This window comes from Mirounga leonina, unplaced genomic scaffold (assembly GCF_011800145.1).
Source record: "Mirounga leonina isolate KUSES-001 unplaced genomic scaffold, KU_Mleo_1.0 Mir_200, whole genome shotgun sequence".
Classification (NCBI taxonomy): domain Eukaryota; kingdom Metazoa; phylum Chordata; class Mammalia; order Carnivora; family Phocidae; genus Mirounga; species Mirounga leonina.
This window is the reverse complement of record NW_023270503.1, coordinates 10,771,747-10,789,312: the sequence shown is the minus strand read 5'-3', so window position 1 is coordinate 10,789,312 and position 17,566 is coordinate 10,771,747. Positions and strand designations below refer to the sequence as shown.

General features: G+C 39.6%; 1 protein-coding gene across 13 annotated transcripts in view; it reads right to left on the bottom strand.

Moving 5' to 3' along the window:
- ACACA (acetyl-CoA carboxylase alpha) overlaps positions 1 to 17,566 on the bottom strand; it is a 280,433-nt gene that overhangs the window by 133,138 nt on the left and 129,729 nt on the right. For all 13 annotated transcript variants that reach the window (XM_035026634.1, XM_035026635.1, XM_035026633.1 and 10 more), the window contains 7 exons: positions 17,286 to 17,474; positions 16,494 to 16,594; positions 15,471 to 15,559; positions 10,465 to 10,589; positions 3,156 to 3,269; positions 1,613 to 1,726; positions 496 to 585 (listed from right to left, as the gene is read on the bottom strand). In XM_035026634.1, coding sequence (XP_034882525.1) covers positions 496 to 585; positions 1,613 to 1,726; positions 3,156 to 3,269; positions 10,465 to 10,589; positions 15,471 to 15,559; positions 16,494 to 16,594; positions 17,286 to 17,474 — 822 coding nt within the window. The remainder of the gene's footprint in view (positions 1 to 495; positions 586 to 1,612; positions 1,727 to 3,155; positions 3,270 to 10,464; positions 10,590 to 15,470; positions 15,560 to 16,493; positions 16,595 to 17,285; positions 17,475 to 17,566) is intronic.

Genomic DNA, 17,566 nt, shown 5'->3' with positions numbered 1-17,566 from the left:
ATACATTATATTCTACCCACAGAATACAAATAAAAAGTAAGCCAAAGGAGCCTGCAACAGATTGTAGTGATGCTGTGTTAAATAAAGTGCACAAGGTGCACAGCACAAGGTGCTGCCTGAAAATTCAGAAGATAACTAAAATCCATTTTATTTGGCCCAAATCACAAAATGGTACATGTTCTGGTCAGCCATGTTTTTTTACTTATTGTTTTATAGGGAATTTTGATTTATTATGAAATGAGAGAATTCAAATATCTGGAAAGTAGAGACTATTGAAAAATGCTGGCAGCTATTTTCCCGTGATTGGAGCCCAGAAGTGGTGATTAGTTCAGCTGAAACACTTGAGTAAAGCAAGTCTTTGTTTCAGGGGAAAAGAAGACTGTAAAGCACCAACCTTAAGGCCAAATAAAAAGGACTGATACAGTAGCCAAGTGGACAGAAGAAATCAGCTAGAAACCAAGAAAAAGGTCACATCGTGTTGCTATGAAAGCTCACCTCCAGAGCTGCCATCCTCACTACCTGGTTGCTGTGATAGAAGAAGTTTGGGAGGACGTCAAAAATAGATGTTTCAGACAAGATGAGTTTCTGGAAGGCACAGAGACAAGCTTGAACCACTACATCCAAAAGAGACCGATTTCAGTGCACAATATTTAGCATTCTGAAGCACTCAGTAACCCAAGAATTCTGTCTACAGATGTCATGTATGAACTTACCTTCTTTGTGCCCCAGCTTCCTTAGCTACAAAATGGGGAAAATAATGATACCTATCCTCATGGGTCTGTTGTGAGCATCAGAATTAATATATGTAAAATTCTTAAAAGTAATACACTAACAACACATTATTAATGACCATATTAATATCCTTCCTGACATATATCTGTACTCAACCTCTCAAATATTGTCTCAACCCTCCACTACAGTAAACCACAGATTTGGACCCCAGTTGAAACCCTCTATTTCAACTATGAACCAAGTAAACAAAAACATCCTTTCCTCCTCTCTATGTTCTCCAGAAGAAAATCTGACAGAAAGCCTGAAGACTCCCTTGGCTAGACAGAACAGTATTACTCTTATTTACAGGTAGAAAAATAGAATGTCATTCCTGAGAAAACGATGTTGTCAAAAAAGTGATAGTCAAGGTCCTTCCAATTAGTAGTAAAATTAGCCAATACTCTTCTATAAAAGTGGCTCTGTATAAAGCTTACTAGTAAGCATTATCATAAAATGAAACTTAAATGACTTAAGTAGTTTTGTCTCTAGAAGACTAACAACTACCTATTTACACATCTGACTCAAATACCAGACATCAACCAGTGTGACCACTTAATTCTAGGCCAGAATACTTTCTGGATAAAAAACACAAGAGGTAAAGACTTCAACAGAACACGTCTAACAAGGCAGGCCTATCTGATTTTTAAGTTCAACTACAAAACAGCAGTTTTATGAAAAAAATATCGTAAGTATACAACATTTTATAAAGTCAAGGCATGAAATTTCACTACCACAGAAAATCAAAATAGACCGATTAATTAAATCATGCTTGGGAATAAAGGGGACAACTTTATAGTTTTACTGTTTCTACCACAGTGGTAGAAAAGGACCACATGTATACCTGCAGGTTCTCAATGCAAAACTGATGTCCGTACATGTCAATTGCTGAAAGGAAGATGGACTCTACTTGGTTATGGCGAAGCTCGTATGATGGCAAATGGGAGGCAATAAGAACCTAGAGTGAGAGCAAAATAAGAGGCATAAGTTCCTGAGGGAGTGATTATTCTAGCCTCCTATTAGGCAGCTCTGATACAAAAGCAATAAATATAAATCTGTAAGTGCAGGCATCAAAGATAAAACAGAGACCAAGTGGAACAACTTCTAGGTCCTGGAACATAAAGCCAGTGCCACCAAATACTGTATCTCGGTTGACTCTCACCATGATTTGCGTTGTGGGCAATTTCCCATGGGGGGATCAGGGGAGGGAGAGAAAACAGCTTCAATCAAGTTCCCTCAGTGCATATGATTTACCACTGCAAAGCTGCTAGTCCTGGGGACTGCATGACTAGCTGTTAATTAGGAATCAGGTCTGGCAGGGAGCAGCTGTGGGTAAGGTGGAGGCAACAGAGCTAGGCTTTTGCAACTCTGAAGTAGAAAGAAGGACTAGGAAAAGCTGCTCTGACCGCCCCAGGTACTTGGTATCAAGAAGGTGTCGGGATGTAACACCAATGCATTTGAGGAGCAGCGTCACAAACACACAGGGACACAGTGGGAACTGAATAGTCTCAGCAGGTCACTGAGAGGTTCAGTAACTTTGAGTAGCTCAGTGACATGGATACAATTGTGGAGAAAGCAGAAGGTCACTGAACAGCTTCAAATGCTGCTTCCTTGTCAATGCCCATGCACTGAAACAGGGAGCACCACTTCTTGGCTTCCCTGCTGAAACCTTTTGGAATGGAAATGAAGACTACAGGGTGAAACTAACCAGAGTTCTCCAGGGTTGTTCTGATTGCTAGCACCTCAGATTCATTGCATTATCTTTCTGCTTTCCACACTTGATTTTTTCCTACACACTTAAAAAAGTTTTCACGTGCTTCTAAGCTCCCTTTGGGAAGTGAAAAATATTGAGTTTATTGCCATCCCTTAGCTTCCTTTCCTCCACGTGATCCTGGTTTACCATTGCAAGGCTCCTAGAAAGGTAGGAAATGGTAACAAAATTTTATAAGGGGGAAAAAGAATTCTATTTTAAAGAGACTCAATGTGAATGTTTTCCTTTCTCTTTAAAAAACATACTACATGAAAACATTTGTTCTGAGGGCAAAGAGAAGACATAACGTAGAAAATTGCACAATCTTTGTCAGGCGACTGAGTAAAAGCTCACTGTTTCTTTTTTTTTTTTTTAAAGATTATTTATTTATTTATTTATTAGAGAGTGCGCAGGAGAGAAACAGCATGAGAGGGGAGTGGGTCAGAGGGAGAAGTAGGCTCCCCGCCGAGCCAGGAGCCCGATGTGGGACTCGATCCCAGGACCCCGGGATCACGACCCGAGCCGAAGGCAGTCGCCCAACCAACTGAGCCACCCAGGCGCCCAAAAGCTCAGTTTCTAAGACCACCCAATCTGTGAAAACCGTTTCTCTCTCAAGATCATCAACATATGTCTTTACCTGGCGTGCTCGAAGTGCCACTTTGGCATTGGTGGTCTTACTAAGTTGAGTTAGCTCTGTGAGGATATTCAGCAGCTCATCAGTGAGAGTAGGGTCCCGTCCGCACAGTTGGTCCTAATTGTTAGTGTGAAAAACATATACACATTCACATTAAAAAGAACTGTGGCTAGAACTCTGAAATAGGAAAAGGGGACAAAACCAAAGTAAACATAGCTGGATTCATAAGAAAATGCAAAGTTCTTGTTATTTTTATCCCAAACAATGTGGTCAAGAAGATCCCAGAGGAAGTCACTGCAAAGGAGAAACCCAAATCCCTCAGTCATTCGTATTCAAAATGCCTAGTGAATTCCTTTACAAATTGACACTGTACTTTCAACACACAGAAGAAATCATCGGAGACCATTAAAAGGGGCCAGGGGATTCTGAGTAAAAAATAACAGATGAGGCCTCAGAGTTGTAAGAGATTTTAAATAATATGGGGACTAAAGGCTTTCCTGTTCCCTCTCCCACTTTTGGAAAGAAGGCAGAATAAAGCAAAAGGAACCACTCCTGGTGGTTTTCATTCCACACACCAAATGTTCAGCATCCCAGGAGGGTGCAAAACAGAAGCACAAGAACAAATTATTCATTTAAAAACACACACTAAATAAAAACACCATCTCATATGCTGACAATTCTATACCCGAAATCATTTATCCTCTTGCTGTACCAAGAATCATTCCAGGATAACTAAACCTGGTGAATCCTTAGATGGATTAGAGGGAAAAACCAAGCTCCTATTATATAGTCCATGGGTTTATTCAATTGGGTCCTTCCTCTCCTAAAAGTTAAAATTTCCTAAGAAAAAATCTCTATCATATTTTGAGAAAAATGCTTCTTCTCCAGCGGAATATTAGTTCATTCCCTAAATTCATCCATTATCCATGTAATTTTCATCTAAACTGAGAAAACTGCAGATGTGGTTTTTATAAATGTCTGTCCTTTTCTGAAATTTACAGAGCTATTTATAGAAGTTCCTAACACCATACCACATAAAATATACACGTTTAGGCACAGTTCCTCTACTTGGAGTTTGAAATAATTGCCTTTATAGTGAATTTTTATTCTCCCTCTACTACCAACAGGACATGAAAGATGACCAGATCCCCAAAGGCTTACTGCTGCTGTCTTTTGATTTTCTTCCTACCTTGATTATCAGCCTTTTTCCTGAAGAATCTCCATGTCATACTTACCTTCCTCATCTCAGGCATACTCTTTATAGTCCCTTTATCACAACAGTATAAACAAAAGTTTGAGGCTTTTGGCTTTTAGGGCAGATATGCATTTCCCAAAACACCTTTTCCACAACCCCTACTACCTTCCACATCACAGGGTAAACAGTTTTGGAGTACTCAGCACCACCGTGCTGGGAAGAAGGTTTCATTTTTTTTTTTCTTTTTAAAAATATTTTATGTATTTATTTATTTGAGAGAGAAACAGAAAAGAAATCTCAAGCAGACTCCACACTGAGCGCGGAGTCCAACGTGGGACTCGATTTCACGGCCCCAAGATCATGACCTGAGCCAAAACCAAGAGTTGAATGTTCAACCAACCGGGCCACCAAGATGTCCCTTCTCAAACATTTTGAAACAGGAAATACTTTTTGGTTCTCCAACCCACCAACCAGAAGTCTACTCCAAATGTCCAGAGTCGTAAAACACATGATAGGATTTATAATTAAGGAAGTGCACGTATTGTTTTTACCTGTTGAACACAGGGAATTCACTGATCTGAGTGGGAAGATTCACCTGTTTAGTTCAGGGAATTCACTGATCTCAGAGGGGAGGGGAGAAGCAGCTAAAAGGTGACTATAAATCCAGGGTTCGATTGAGCATGGAGTCCATAGACCAGAGGGCCTCTCCACCTACCCTAGGGCATAAAAGAAAAAAGGAGGGAGAAAATGCAACTAGGCTGCATCTTTTGTTGAGAACTATGGAGCTAAAGAGAATTTCAAAGGAGTATGTAAAGTCACCAGGGACAAGACCACAGGAAGACAGAAGAACAGACAGGTTAACAGTGGATAGGGAAACCAAGACAAGTTTTTCCTACCAAATCCCTCTTTTCCCAATGTTCCTAAGATAAATATTCCTTTCTGAGGTTCTTACTCCATTCATCAGAAAGACTCAAGGAAAGATCTAAAAACCTAACAGGTGTCCTAAGTAATAAAACTCAGCTTCTCTGCAAACAGCCAGGCTCAAGTCTCAACATCTAGCAACAAAAGCCGACATGACAGAATAAGAACATTAGCTACCTACTTGTATCAGACACAACAGCTTTGATATGGAATGTTTTCCCTTGAAAGGAATCCAGGTTTACCTTTTGAGATTAAACTAAAATACACACATAAAAATGGAGCTATCCTCTTGCCTAACTATAAGTCATGTTTTTACTTAACATACAAAACCACTTTTTTAAAAAACGACTTTTGTTTCATCTTTCCACTGTAAGAGAAAAGGAAGGAGAAGACGGGTAGGGAAAAAGAAACAGTATCTGAAAGAAAAGTGAACTATGGAGGATTTAAAAAAAATAATCAGGAAGTAATTATTCATTCACAATCACCAACCAAAAGTCTTCCCGGACCTTTCTGGGATGTGAAGCATCAAATACAGTACCAATAAACCACTACCTCCATTAGTTTATCCGGACTTGGATTTTTCATTCAAATATTATTTTCTCCATTGTCATCATGAGTACTTAGAAAAAGACTGGCAATAGAAAATCACATATATAGTAACCTTCTCAACCTTTTCTTGTCCTTGACCTGGACAATGTTCAGGTCCTACAAGAAACCGCCAGGGACTAAAGACCATTCTATTTTTTAGAACCAACCATCCGAAGATACAAACATCCAGAAGGAAGTTTATGGCCCTCTAGCCAGAGACAGGCTTCTTATGGGAAGCCCAACATCACCATCTAATTCTGGCGAATACTTTGTAACAATGACATTAAATGGTGACTATGTCCATAGATGTGCTTCCTCAATAGAAAGAGGTTCTTTTAATGAGCCTACGTGCTGATTCTGGGATTACAGGTTACTTGCATAAATCTGTAGGCCAAAATGAACATAATTATTCAGTAATGGTTAAGATTGTGTATCACACACTTATTTCTCATATTTATTCTTAAGCTGGATGGTGGCTAACAACAGGGCATATTTCAGATTTGCAGAAATATAACAAACATGCTTAAGTGTCAAAACCATAGTCAAAGTTATGCAGCTGACTGTCAGAAGAGCCCAGTATAATGCAACATGATCTTAGCATCCTAAGATTTGAAGGCAATTCAAAATGGAATGTGACTAATGTGTAATGCTCTCAAGACATTAACTATTGTTCAGCTGGGTGAGGCACTAATCCCAAAATCAGCAATGGACTGGTAGCTTCTTCCAGTCACAGCTGGACTTTTTGACATTCCAAGGACGTCATGGGACAGGTTTAACAAGACATTGTTAATATCACCCTTATTCAGTAAACTTGGGTTCACTGAGAAAGACTTCTTTATTTACACGTTGGACAAAATTATTTGCAGTCATGTTAAGAGGAAGAAGGAAAGGCTCCCCAACTAAACCAAATCAGAGGCTCATAGGCACAGCATTACTCATAAGGAGCATGGTTTATATCATGTTCATGTGGACCATACCAGAAATAACATATAAGTAGTGAGGGGAGGACTACTCAGCATCAAGGTGGCTACTGGATATGTACTTTGCTATCTAGACAGCTACAAGGATGTTGATACTTTATATTATTGCCAAACTGCTTAATTTGGCTAAACAATCTCTTAAATAAGGGGACCTGGGTAGCTCAGTTGGTTAAGTGTCCAACTCTTGATTTCAGCTCAGGTCTCCATCTCAGGGTTGTGAGATCGAGCCCCACATCTATTAAGATTCTCTCTCTCCTTCTCCCTCTGCCCCTCCCCACTCGAGCTCTCTCTTAAAAAGAAAAAAAAAATAATAATCTCGTATCTCTAAGTAAATGTAAACAATGTTCCAAGCTTTTTCCTATGAAATTATTTTTTTAAAAGATTTTATTTATTTATTTGACAGAGAGAGACACAGCGAGAGAGGGAACACAAGCAGGGGGAGTGAGAGAGGGAGAAGCAGGCTTCCCGCCAAGCAGGGAGCCTGACACGGGGCTCGATCCCAGGACCCTGGGATCATGACCTGAGCTGAAGGCAGACAGACGCCCAACGACTGAGCCACCCAGGCACCCCTCCTATGAAATTAAATTTAAGAAATAAAAAGAGCTTTCAAAAAAATAAATTTGATCTTCCAGACTTTGGTTTTAATCGAGGCACCATGTTCCTCCAAATGGAGGAAAAATGATAGGACTTTAGCATTTTACTTGGTATTCTGCTTTCCAGATAGAGAAAGATTAGAACAAATTTGCTCAAGAGTCCTTGAGGCAAGTTACTACTAGGCGCTATGCGAATGCCTGGAGGGGGTGAGGGCTTCCTTGGAGCTGCCCACATTCCGTAACACTGATTCACAGAAGCCTGATTGTCTTGATCCCTCCCTGTAGGTTCAAAAGCCCCAGAAATCATCATCTAGCTCAGCAAAGCACACCAGCAACAATCCTGCTTCTAGAAAGCAAAGACTGAAATGCCGGGCACATAACCATCGATCAGGAAGCCAAGGTAAGCAGAGAAAGGGGAAGTGGCAGAGAACACAAGCTGGGGAATTCAAATGCTACCATGTCCAGGTGATATCTGTAAAAGACAGTGAGACCTACATGAAGAGTGAGCCAAACCAGTAAAATAGCTTTTACCACCCATTAACATTAATGCAGATGTGGGGTGGGGTGATGGGGGTGAGACCTGGCCATTACCAAAGAAGGAATGAGGAAACCCACATCTGGTATTCAGTAATATCAGATCAGAAAGGAGCACCTCTTGAGCTCTCATTCCTGCTGCATAGGACATGGCTAGCTGGTCCTCAGCTCAAGCGTATCAGTTAACTTCTTGATTTCCAAATCTCTACGATAAGGTGAAAGCAGCGGATATTTCAAAAGAAATTCAGTGATACAAAAGCCTACAGATCCTACTGTGTTGGCTGAGTTTTGGGTTGTTGAGTTTTTGTTTTTGTTTGTTTTGTTTTTTAAGAAAAATGTGAAATGCCAAAATAAAGAAAAGGACAAATCCATCTTTCTCGTTCACATCTTCAGCCTTTTCCTCCTCCCCCTCCCCCACTCCTCCCCATCCACCCTAGTCACCCAAACCCAAACACTAACAACAGCGCTTTTCTCCAAAGAGCTCAGCCTGTTGGAAAGAAAGTTTGGGCACCATCCCTGCAGGTAAGAAGTAAGCAGGATGACAAGGTGGGGAAGAAAGAACACCAGCAAGTCAGAGCCCCATTGGCTTCTGCCTGTCCTGACTGGCAGAAGCAGAAAGCAAAGCCTCAAACCAGTTCTCTGACAGGGCCCAGCGCCTCTGCAGCACCCCCGTGTAATTACACACTTGAGTGACTGGACTCTGAAGAAAATTGAAGGCCTGAGCTCCGAACAGCTGCCATTTTCTCTCTCCATCACACCAGCGTGATTACTTGAGAAATGAACAGCCCCGGCTCAAAGCTACTCCAGAATCCTCAGAGGAAATATGGCTCCGTGTTCCAATAATGAGATTCTTAAGGCAAGCGTTACTTACAATCACTCCGCAAAAGGAGCGAGCCAAGCCCCTATATCTTACAAATTAGAATTTAAGAAACCCAGCGACAGTCTTGGACGATCATTACTCTTCTGCTGCTCCCAGGATTCTGGGCTTTGGTCTATTTTTAGTGCAGAAAACTGTTAAGTCCTTAAAAAGGGAATCATAATAAAATGAAAACTCACCATCATTAGCTCCCTAAAAAGGCAAATACACCCCATTTTAGGTCCAAACTGAGAGATTCTTCCACTCCTTCCTCATTACTCTTTTCTGCCAGAAAGTCCTGTTTTATCCAAATGAGAATTAGCAATCCTTGTATTGAAATAAAACAAAAACAAAAAAACTAACTGCTCAGAGATCTCTTCCTTCTTTTGATTGAGGAAAAAAAAAAATCAGCACATTGCCATAGATAATAGCACTTCTTTGCCAAAACCTGTCACTTGGGGAAGTTGAAATATTACATAGTGCTGATACATATTTTTTTCCTTTCAAATGCATCTTCTGATTTCCCTACCATCTAGCCATTCTAGGGTAGCAAATGTAATGAACTCTCCCTGTAATTACATGTTTTTAAAAGTGGCTATTCTAAAAAAAAGTTATATCTTTGAGAGTTAACCAGCTAGGCAGATATAAAGTTGTGGTGTTATTTTTAACCAGAAACGTGAACTAGATAGTTTCCCTTTATTCTGAACTATGAAATAAAAAACAGCAGTAATGATTTATAGTTTTTTTTTTTCCCCTCCGAGAAGTAATGATGGAATCAAGGTACCAAGAATGCTAATTCCACAAAGGGACAAGAGAGGAAATTCTAGGAGTAAAGAGGTACTTCAGTCCCCAAAAAAGAGTAGCCATGCAGCTGTTCATGGGGTGGGGACGCTAAGAATAGTCTTATTGTTCTCCGATTCCTAGAACTAACTCAACTGGAAAACTCTAGGAGTGAAGGACTTACAAATCATCTTTAAAAATCCTTAAGTCCAAAGTCCACAAAACTTCTACCCATTGGTCAAATGTACATTAATTCTAATCACATTTACTAGTCTCACCTCTATTTCCCACTTTCTACTAATTCTCATATTACAAGGCTATGGGGAAAAAAGCATGTATCCACTACCAGTACAAGAATCTGAGCTTAGAGTTCCATGTAGGTAAAAGAGAAAGGGACCCAAAGAAGATGCAGAATAAATTTAAATTTCTTTGGTGGGAGGGGCAGTACTGAAATTCTAACACTGTTTTTTGTTCTTAAGTTTTGGGACATAAGAGCCCTTATATTCATGGAACAAACAAGAGTTATCATGACAAAGTATACCGGCTAGATAACATTTTAAAGCTATTGTCATGAGTGACAGCAGGGATGGGGAAGCACAAGGCATCTTCAAGCAGAGTCAAGAGATCTGTCTGAGTTCCTGTGCAGGACTGCATACACAATAGCCAGAACAAACCTCTCCTGACTGGAGCAGGTTCCTTCAGGTCAAGGACAGAGGGAGAGGTAAGAAACTGTTCACCTACAACCCAAGCACCACTCATCCCCAAATTACAAAAGACAAGCTTTTCCTCTGACCACAGAACCTCAGAAGGAGAAATGCTTTCTTCACATCAACCATCCTTATAGGTTCTGAAAAATGGTACTCACAATAAGCATTGTGACCAGAAGATTCTTCTTGGTGACTTGAGCGTGAGAGAAGATATAGTTCAGTACAGTGTTCATGTCACTCTTGTTCTCTTCTCGAAGGGCGAACACACATTTGTCATAGTGACCTGCAAGCAGCAAAGAGAACTGTTCCTCATGCATGGATGAATGTTCAGTTACATGCGATTTGTTTTTTTATATGATTCACCTGATAAGCAGTGAGAGGAAACACCTTAAGAATTTGCTTGGATGAATTTGTACAGAATTGGCAGTGAGGTTTAGTAAACGAAACACTGGACTAGGAGTCAGGCAATCTGGTCTAAGACCTGGGCTCAAAGCCTAGCTCTGTTACCAATTTCCTTTGTGCTTCTTGGAAAATCGCTTTACCTCTCTGAGCCTCATTTTCATCCCCCCCCCAAAAAAAGGGTGGAGGGAAAGTATGTCTTAGAGACTGGGTGGTTGTTGATAATTCCAAACCCCCACCCTCACTCTAAACTTTCTCATTTAGCTTCCTGGAAAGATTTCCTTAGCAGAGAGGGTTCTGCTGCTTAAAAAGAAATGTCAATACCATTACACTTGATGATCTTTAAAGTCTGCCCCCGGCTTGAGATTCTGGTTTCATGTTTGACTCACTGAAAATGTTTCACCCTAGCTATAAGGAACAGTTTTAGCTCAAAAATAAAACCATACAAACTTGTCAATATCTACAGAGGGATGGCTGCTACCTCTGAAATCAACATTTTGCCCTGTAAATCCATGAAACAGCTAAGCAACGCCTAGGTTTCCAAATCCAAACTAAGGCAGAGATCAAGGAGAACTTTGCATTAAGTCAAAAGGTCTGTAGGGAGAGTACAGTTATGCATATTTTCACTGGCCCTTTATAAGGCCACCAGGGGCAGGTTAGTTCCGACAAGGAAAGCTATGCTTTGCAACAGAGGCCTAAGCTTCACGTTTATTGTAGTGATATCTGCCATGGGATATAATATTCAGTTCTTCAGAAAACAGCTTACCTCAGAATTAAATTTCCAAGTAAAGGAAAATTCGTGTTTGAAAAGTCTCAAGGTCAAAATTTCATGAAATCATGAAAATACGAAAGGATTATCACCTCAGTTCAGAATCCATGTTAAGTTACAAACCAGAACAGTTCGACTGTATTACCATGGATTTCTAGAATACTGAGTACATTCAATCAGGGTAACTCGGCTGTGTTTTAAATATTAGAGATCGATTTTTTTCAAAATGAAACTAAATATATTTGAGTAACAGTGGGCTACAATATTTAAGAACTGACAATCTCACACAAGACCCATTGAGAACAAAATAGAGGCTATTTAAAAACTGGTTGTCCTATACAAATTCATACTTTTCCCAACCAAGAAAGCTTTGAAGAGACAACAGAAATATATCTTGGTAAAGGGAATCACTAGTACCAGGAGAAATAAAAAGACTATTTACCCAGGGAAGAGACAGCAGAGACCCTAAGCAGAAAGATAGCAATGATACCAACTGTTCCCTTTTTAAAAACTTTTTATTGTGAAATATACATACAGAAGAATAAACACCCAGGTAACTACCATCTATCTTAGAACATTTTTAATTATCTTTGAAGGATCCTATGTGCTTCCCTCAGAAACAACTGCTAAGCTGAATTTTATGTTACTCATTCTTTGGCTTTTCTTTACATTTATTTCATTTATCTCTCAATGTTATGTTTTTGAAATTCATCCTTTTGTTCAGATGTGTAACTTGGTTCATCTACTTTCACTGCTGTATAGAAATCCATTGTAGGAATATACTAGAATTCAATTATCTATCCTACTTGTGTATGTTCTAATTGTTGCCTGCCTTTTTGCTATTACGAACAATGCTACCGGGCGCCTGGGTGGCTCAGTTGGTTAAGCAACTGCCTTCGGCTCGGGTCATGATCCTGGAGTCCCGGGATCGAGTCCTGCATCAGGCTCCCTGCTCAGCAGGGAGTCTGCTTCTCCCTCTGACCCTCCCCCCTCTCATGTGCTCTCTCTCTCTCTCTCAAATAAATAAATAAAATCTTTAAAAAAAAAACAAAACACAAAAACAAAAAAAAAAAAACGAACAATGCTACCACGAATAGGCCTGTATATGTCTCCTTATATGTAAGACTTTCTCTAGAGTCTATTATCTAAGAGTAAAATTGCTACGTTGAAGAGTATTTAAAATGTTCAACTCTATTAGGTTCTGACAAACTTTTCCAAAGTGGTTTGCACTTTGGAAATTTGCACTGTCACTTACAGAAGCAGTGGAAGATGATCCAACTTTTTAATTTTTGCCAAACTCATTTATGCTCACATTTCTCTAATTACTAATGAGCTTGAACATCGTTTCATAAATCTGTGGATCATTTGTATTCTCTCTTTTGTGAATTATCTTCTGCCCATTTTTCTATGAGGTTGTCTTTTACTTATTTACTAACACCCTTTGTTAGATGCAGGTTTTGTAAATACGTTCTCCTACTTTGTGGCTTATGTTTTCAGTCTCTTTTGGGGATTTTTACATGAATAGATGCTCTTAAGTGGAGTCAAATTAATCAACCTTTTCCTGTATAGTTTGCACTTTATGTGTCTTCTATGACAAAATCTTCCCTACCTTGAGTTCATAAGGCTATTCTCCTAAAAAATTAGTAGTTTTGCCTCTATAGAACATGTCTAAGTCTTTAATTTATCTGGAATTGATTTCTGTGCATATGGTTTAAGATAGGGATCCAATTTCTTTTTTTTTTTTTTTGGTTTTGCAAATAAATAAGCCATTGTTGTATGATTTACTGAAAAGTCTATCCTTTCCTCATGATCATGCCTGTTGTGTTATAATGTAAGTTTTCATATATGTGCGGATCTGTTTCTAGGCCATTATGTTCCATTGGTCTATTAATTTGTCCCTACACTAATATCACAATCTCTTCATTAATATGGCTTTATATTAAATCTTGATATTTGACTGGACAAATCCTTCCATCTTCTATTTCTTTAGAAGTATCCTGTTTATTAGGGCGCCTGGGTGGCTCAGTTGGTTAAGCGACTGCCTTCGGCTCAGGTCATGATCCTGGAGTCCCGGGATCGAGTCCCGCATCGGGCTCCCTGCTCAGCGGGGGGTCTGCTTCTCCCTCTGACCTTCCTCCCTCTCATGCTCTCTCTCTCGCAAATAAATAAATAAAATCTTAAAAAAAAAAAAAGTATCCTGTTTATTGTCAGGCTTTTCTTTCATGTAAATTTTAGAACTGGCTTGACAAATTCCATAGATATTCCCTACTAGGATTTTTACCGGAACATCAATGAATCTATAGATGAATTCAGGGAGAATCAATACTTTGCAAGTATATATTCCAATCTAAGACTGTGATATTTATTTAGATCTTTATTATTGTTTACTCATTATAATTTTCTTCAAAAGAGGCTTGTACATTTTTTTTTTTAAAGATTTTATTTATTTATTTGACAGAGAAAGAGAAAGCACAAGCACAGGGAGCGGCAGGCAGAGGGATAGGGAGAAGCAGGCTCCTGCCGGGGAGGGAGCCCAATGTGGGGCTGGATCCCAGGACCCTGGGATCATGACCTGAGCCAAAGGCAGACGCCCAACGCCTGAGCCACCTAGGTATCCCGAGGCTTGTACATTTTTTGTTAGATTTATTCCTTAGTATTCCATATTTTGGGTTGCTATTTTAAATGGTCTATTTTTCTAAACTGCTTTTCTAAACAACTGTTGTACTATAAAGATATAAAAAATTCAAATGTATATTAGATTTTGTATATTGACTTTTGCATTCAACAGCCTTGTTAAGACTTTAATTCTAATAATAAATATGTGGATATTTTGAGGTTTTCTAGGTTGACATCGTATCTAATGGTGGCAGATTTATTACCTTACTCTTTTCTAGTTCTCATACCTTTTAATTCTTTTTATCTTACTGCACCAGCTCAGACATCCAGTATGATGCTGAAAAGAAGCTGTGAGAGCAGGTGTCCTTGTCTTATTCCTTTCTTAAAGGGGATGCTCTCAACAATGCTTTCAATTTTACCATTATGCATGAAGTACCTAAGGATGTTTTTTGTACGGGAACTTTACATGTTTAAAGAAGTTCCATTTCATTCATCATTTGCCAAGAGTTTATTTATCATGAATGAGTATTAAATTTTGTCAAATTTTTCCCCCATATCTTTAGATGACCATGGTTCTTCCTCTTTGAATCTACCAGATGATAAATTACAGTAGTTGGTTTTTCTGATATTAGCCAAGCTTGCATTAGTGAGATAAAGACAATTTGGTTGTGATGTATTATTTTACACATTGTTGGATTTGGTTTGCTAATTTTTACTTGAGTATTTTTGCTGATTATGAATGGCACAGCCACCCTTTAAAAGATGCAAAAGAAAGCAAAACATACAAGAAAACAATTAGTATTTCAAATTCTATGATGTTTCACTGCCACCTTGTGGCAGGAAGCAATATCAGCAATACGAAGCTTTTAAAATCTTAGCTGGAGGTGTTTCACATTTAGAAACTTCATACATCATTTAATGAAGCTCTTCAGAGAAAGCCAGGGATAAATTCCACTGAAATGATACACTGAAAAGTACTGGAAAATCTGAGCCTTTTTCAGATGACTGTGGCTCAATCTGTGGATTAGCTGCCAAGAGGCAAGCTCTTCAGATAGAGTTTTTCAATTTCAGCCTGGTCATGACTCAACCAACTCTCACTAAACAAGGTCAAGAAGACATCAACAGGGAATACTCATCTCTACTAGAAAAATTATCTCAACTCTTTCCCAGAAGCACACCTGATTCACAATCTCATCAAGCTGTGTTTTGTTGTCCTTTCTTGGGCACCAGTGGGATATGGAGGTTTAGTTTTTAAGGAAGGGGTAACAGGGGGAAGAGTTTGTTCATGGCAGGTGTTAGTGACAGGAAGAACTGGCTCAGTGACTGCACAGTCCTACAGGGAACCTTTCTCAGAAACAGAGTCCTCAGGAAGAGGCTTACCATTCTGGAACTGGGTCTCCACTCGCAGGTACTGCCGCAGCAGATCCATCACCACAGCCTTCATGTGGCCTCGGATGCCACTTCGGTACCTATGCAAGCAGAAAAAGTCTCCAGTGAAAACCCCGACAGACTAACACTATTAAATAACAGACTATTTAAATTATAAGCCCAGAGCCCAGGTTTACTTTCTAGATTTTCTACTGAACTGCTTTCCCACTGAGTTCTAGGGCAGGACAGAGGCCAGCCTAAAATCAACTAACCGGATCAACTTAAATTCTAAGCCTAAGAAATCTGCCTATAGACAAGATTTTTCTTTTTAATTAAAGGAGAGAGGAAAAAAGGAGGACAAAACCCCAAAAACCACTTGATAGCCCTACCTAACAACACTCTGGTTCAGGTCCCACTGCTAAGAATCAATGATCACTACACTCCTGAAATGGCTAAGAGCTATCTGAAAAATTTATGAGCATCTCAAAGTTGAAAATGTTCTGTCAATGTTCCTTCTGTCCAATAGTTGGCTCCATAAGCTAAGGAATGAATGTCATACTCGGCCCTGTGCCAGAAGAAAAATTAGGAGTTTCATCAAAATTGCAAGGAAAGGGGTGCCTGGGTGGCTCAGTTGTTAAGTGTCTGCCTTCGGCTCAGGTCATGATCCCAGGGTCCTGGGGTCAAGCCCCACATCGGGCTCCCTGCTCAGAGGGAAGCCTGCTTCTCCCTCTCCCACTCCCCCTGCTTGTGTTCCTGCTCTCGCTCTCTCTCTAATAAATAAAATCTTTAAAAAAAAAAAAAACTGCAAGGAAAAAGAAAGCAATGAAATTTCTGTGCCTTAATAATCGACAGAAAGATGTAGACTAGAAAGAAGTAATCAGAAATATTTTAGCTCGCAATTCTAAGGTACTTAGAAGATACAAGGTATTTTCTAAGATACAAGTGCTTTCTAATTTCTCTAGTCAAACCTGAGGTAAATCTCTTGGTGACTACTTAGAAGAAAAGAATCTTTCTTCTGGAGTTACATGTAACTACCTCTGAACCAGCTGGACAATGCTCTGAGTGTTCATGAAGAAGACTTCCCGCTCAGATTTCCGGTTCAATGTAGCGGCATGGCTATCTAGGATGTTGGCAATCTAAAGCAGTAGAAAGAGAAAAAAAAAATGAACCCAAACCAACAAAGGGACCCAAAGTATTAGCCTGTGTAGCATCACAACTAGTAATCTCAATTATAACATGATCATTTCCGTTTTTCCCATGTTGGGAGCAACTGGAAGTTACTGGGCATAGGTTAGAGGCTTGTGTGAAATAAGCAACTTTTATTTCTTTTCACCCTTTCCCATATGAACTAATGAGTGTATCACAAAAGATACCACCCCACCAGAGGCCCTTGACAGGCAGGATATGCTTATGGTCAAGGTCCAAACTTTAGTCCCTACTTGCCTAGCTTAACTCCCTACATGTAAATTAGCTTCACAGGCAAAGGGTAAGCATGCTGCTGGGACAGTAAGGAAGTTGTTGCTAATAAAACTTCAAATATCTCCCTACTTTAAATTCACAAAATTCATCTAATTAGGGCACAGGCCCAAGAATAAACCTCTATGAACTACATGGCCAGTAGGTTTTCCTCATAACCACAAATACTTTACATTTCACATATAGTATACTTTTGTTATTGGGCTTATATCCTGAGACACTTTTGTGAAGGGCACAACAACACTCAAGACTGCAAAAGCACAAGATCCAGAGAGAGGATCCAAACAGGAAGGAATCCTACATGAACTCCAGAATTGGTAGCTAGTAGAGAAAATGTCACTCTATAAATACCTGCTGGCTGGGAAACTGACAGAGGACTGATGTGATGTTGCTAGCGTACTGAGCCATTTCCTTCTTGATAGACTTCTCCACATTGGGGGGAACACGGCCAGAGACACTGGTCATGATATCTTGCAATTCTAGGAGAGGCAAGGAAGGATCTCTGAGGGTCTTCATCAACCGCTCTACCCAGTCTTTTACCTGAGAAGAAAATAATAAAATAAGATCCAGACAAAATTAACACAATCCCCAAAATAAAGTGATATCTCTAAATTCAGTACCATACAGTATTT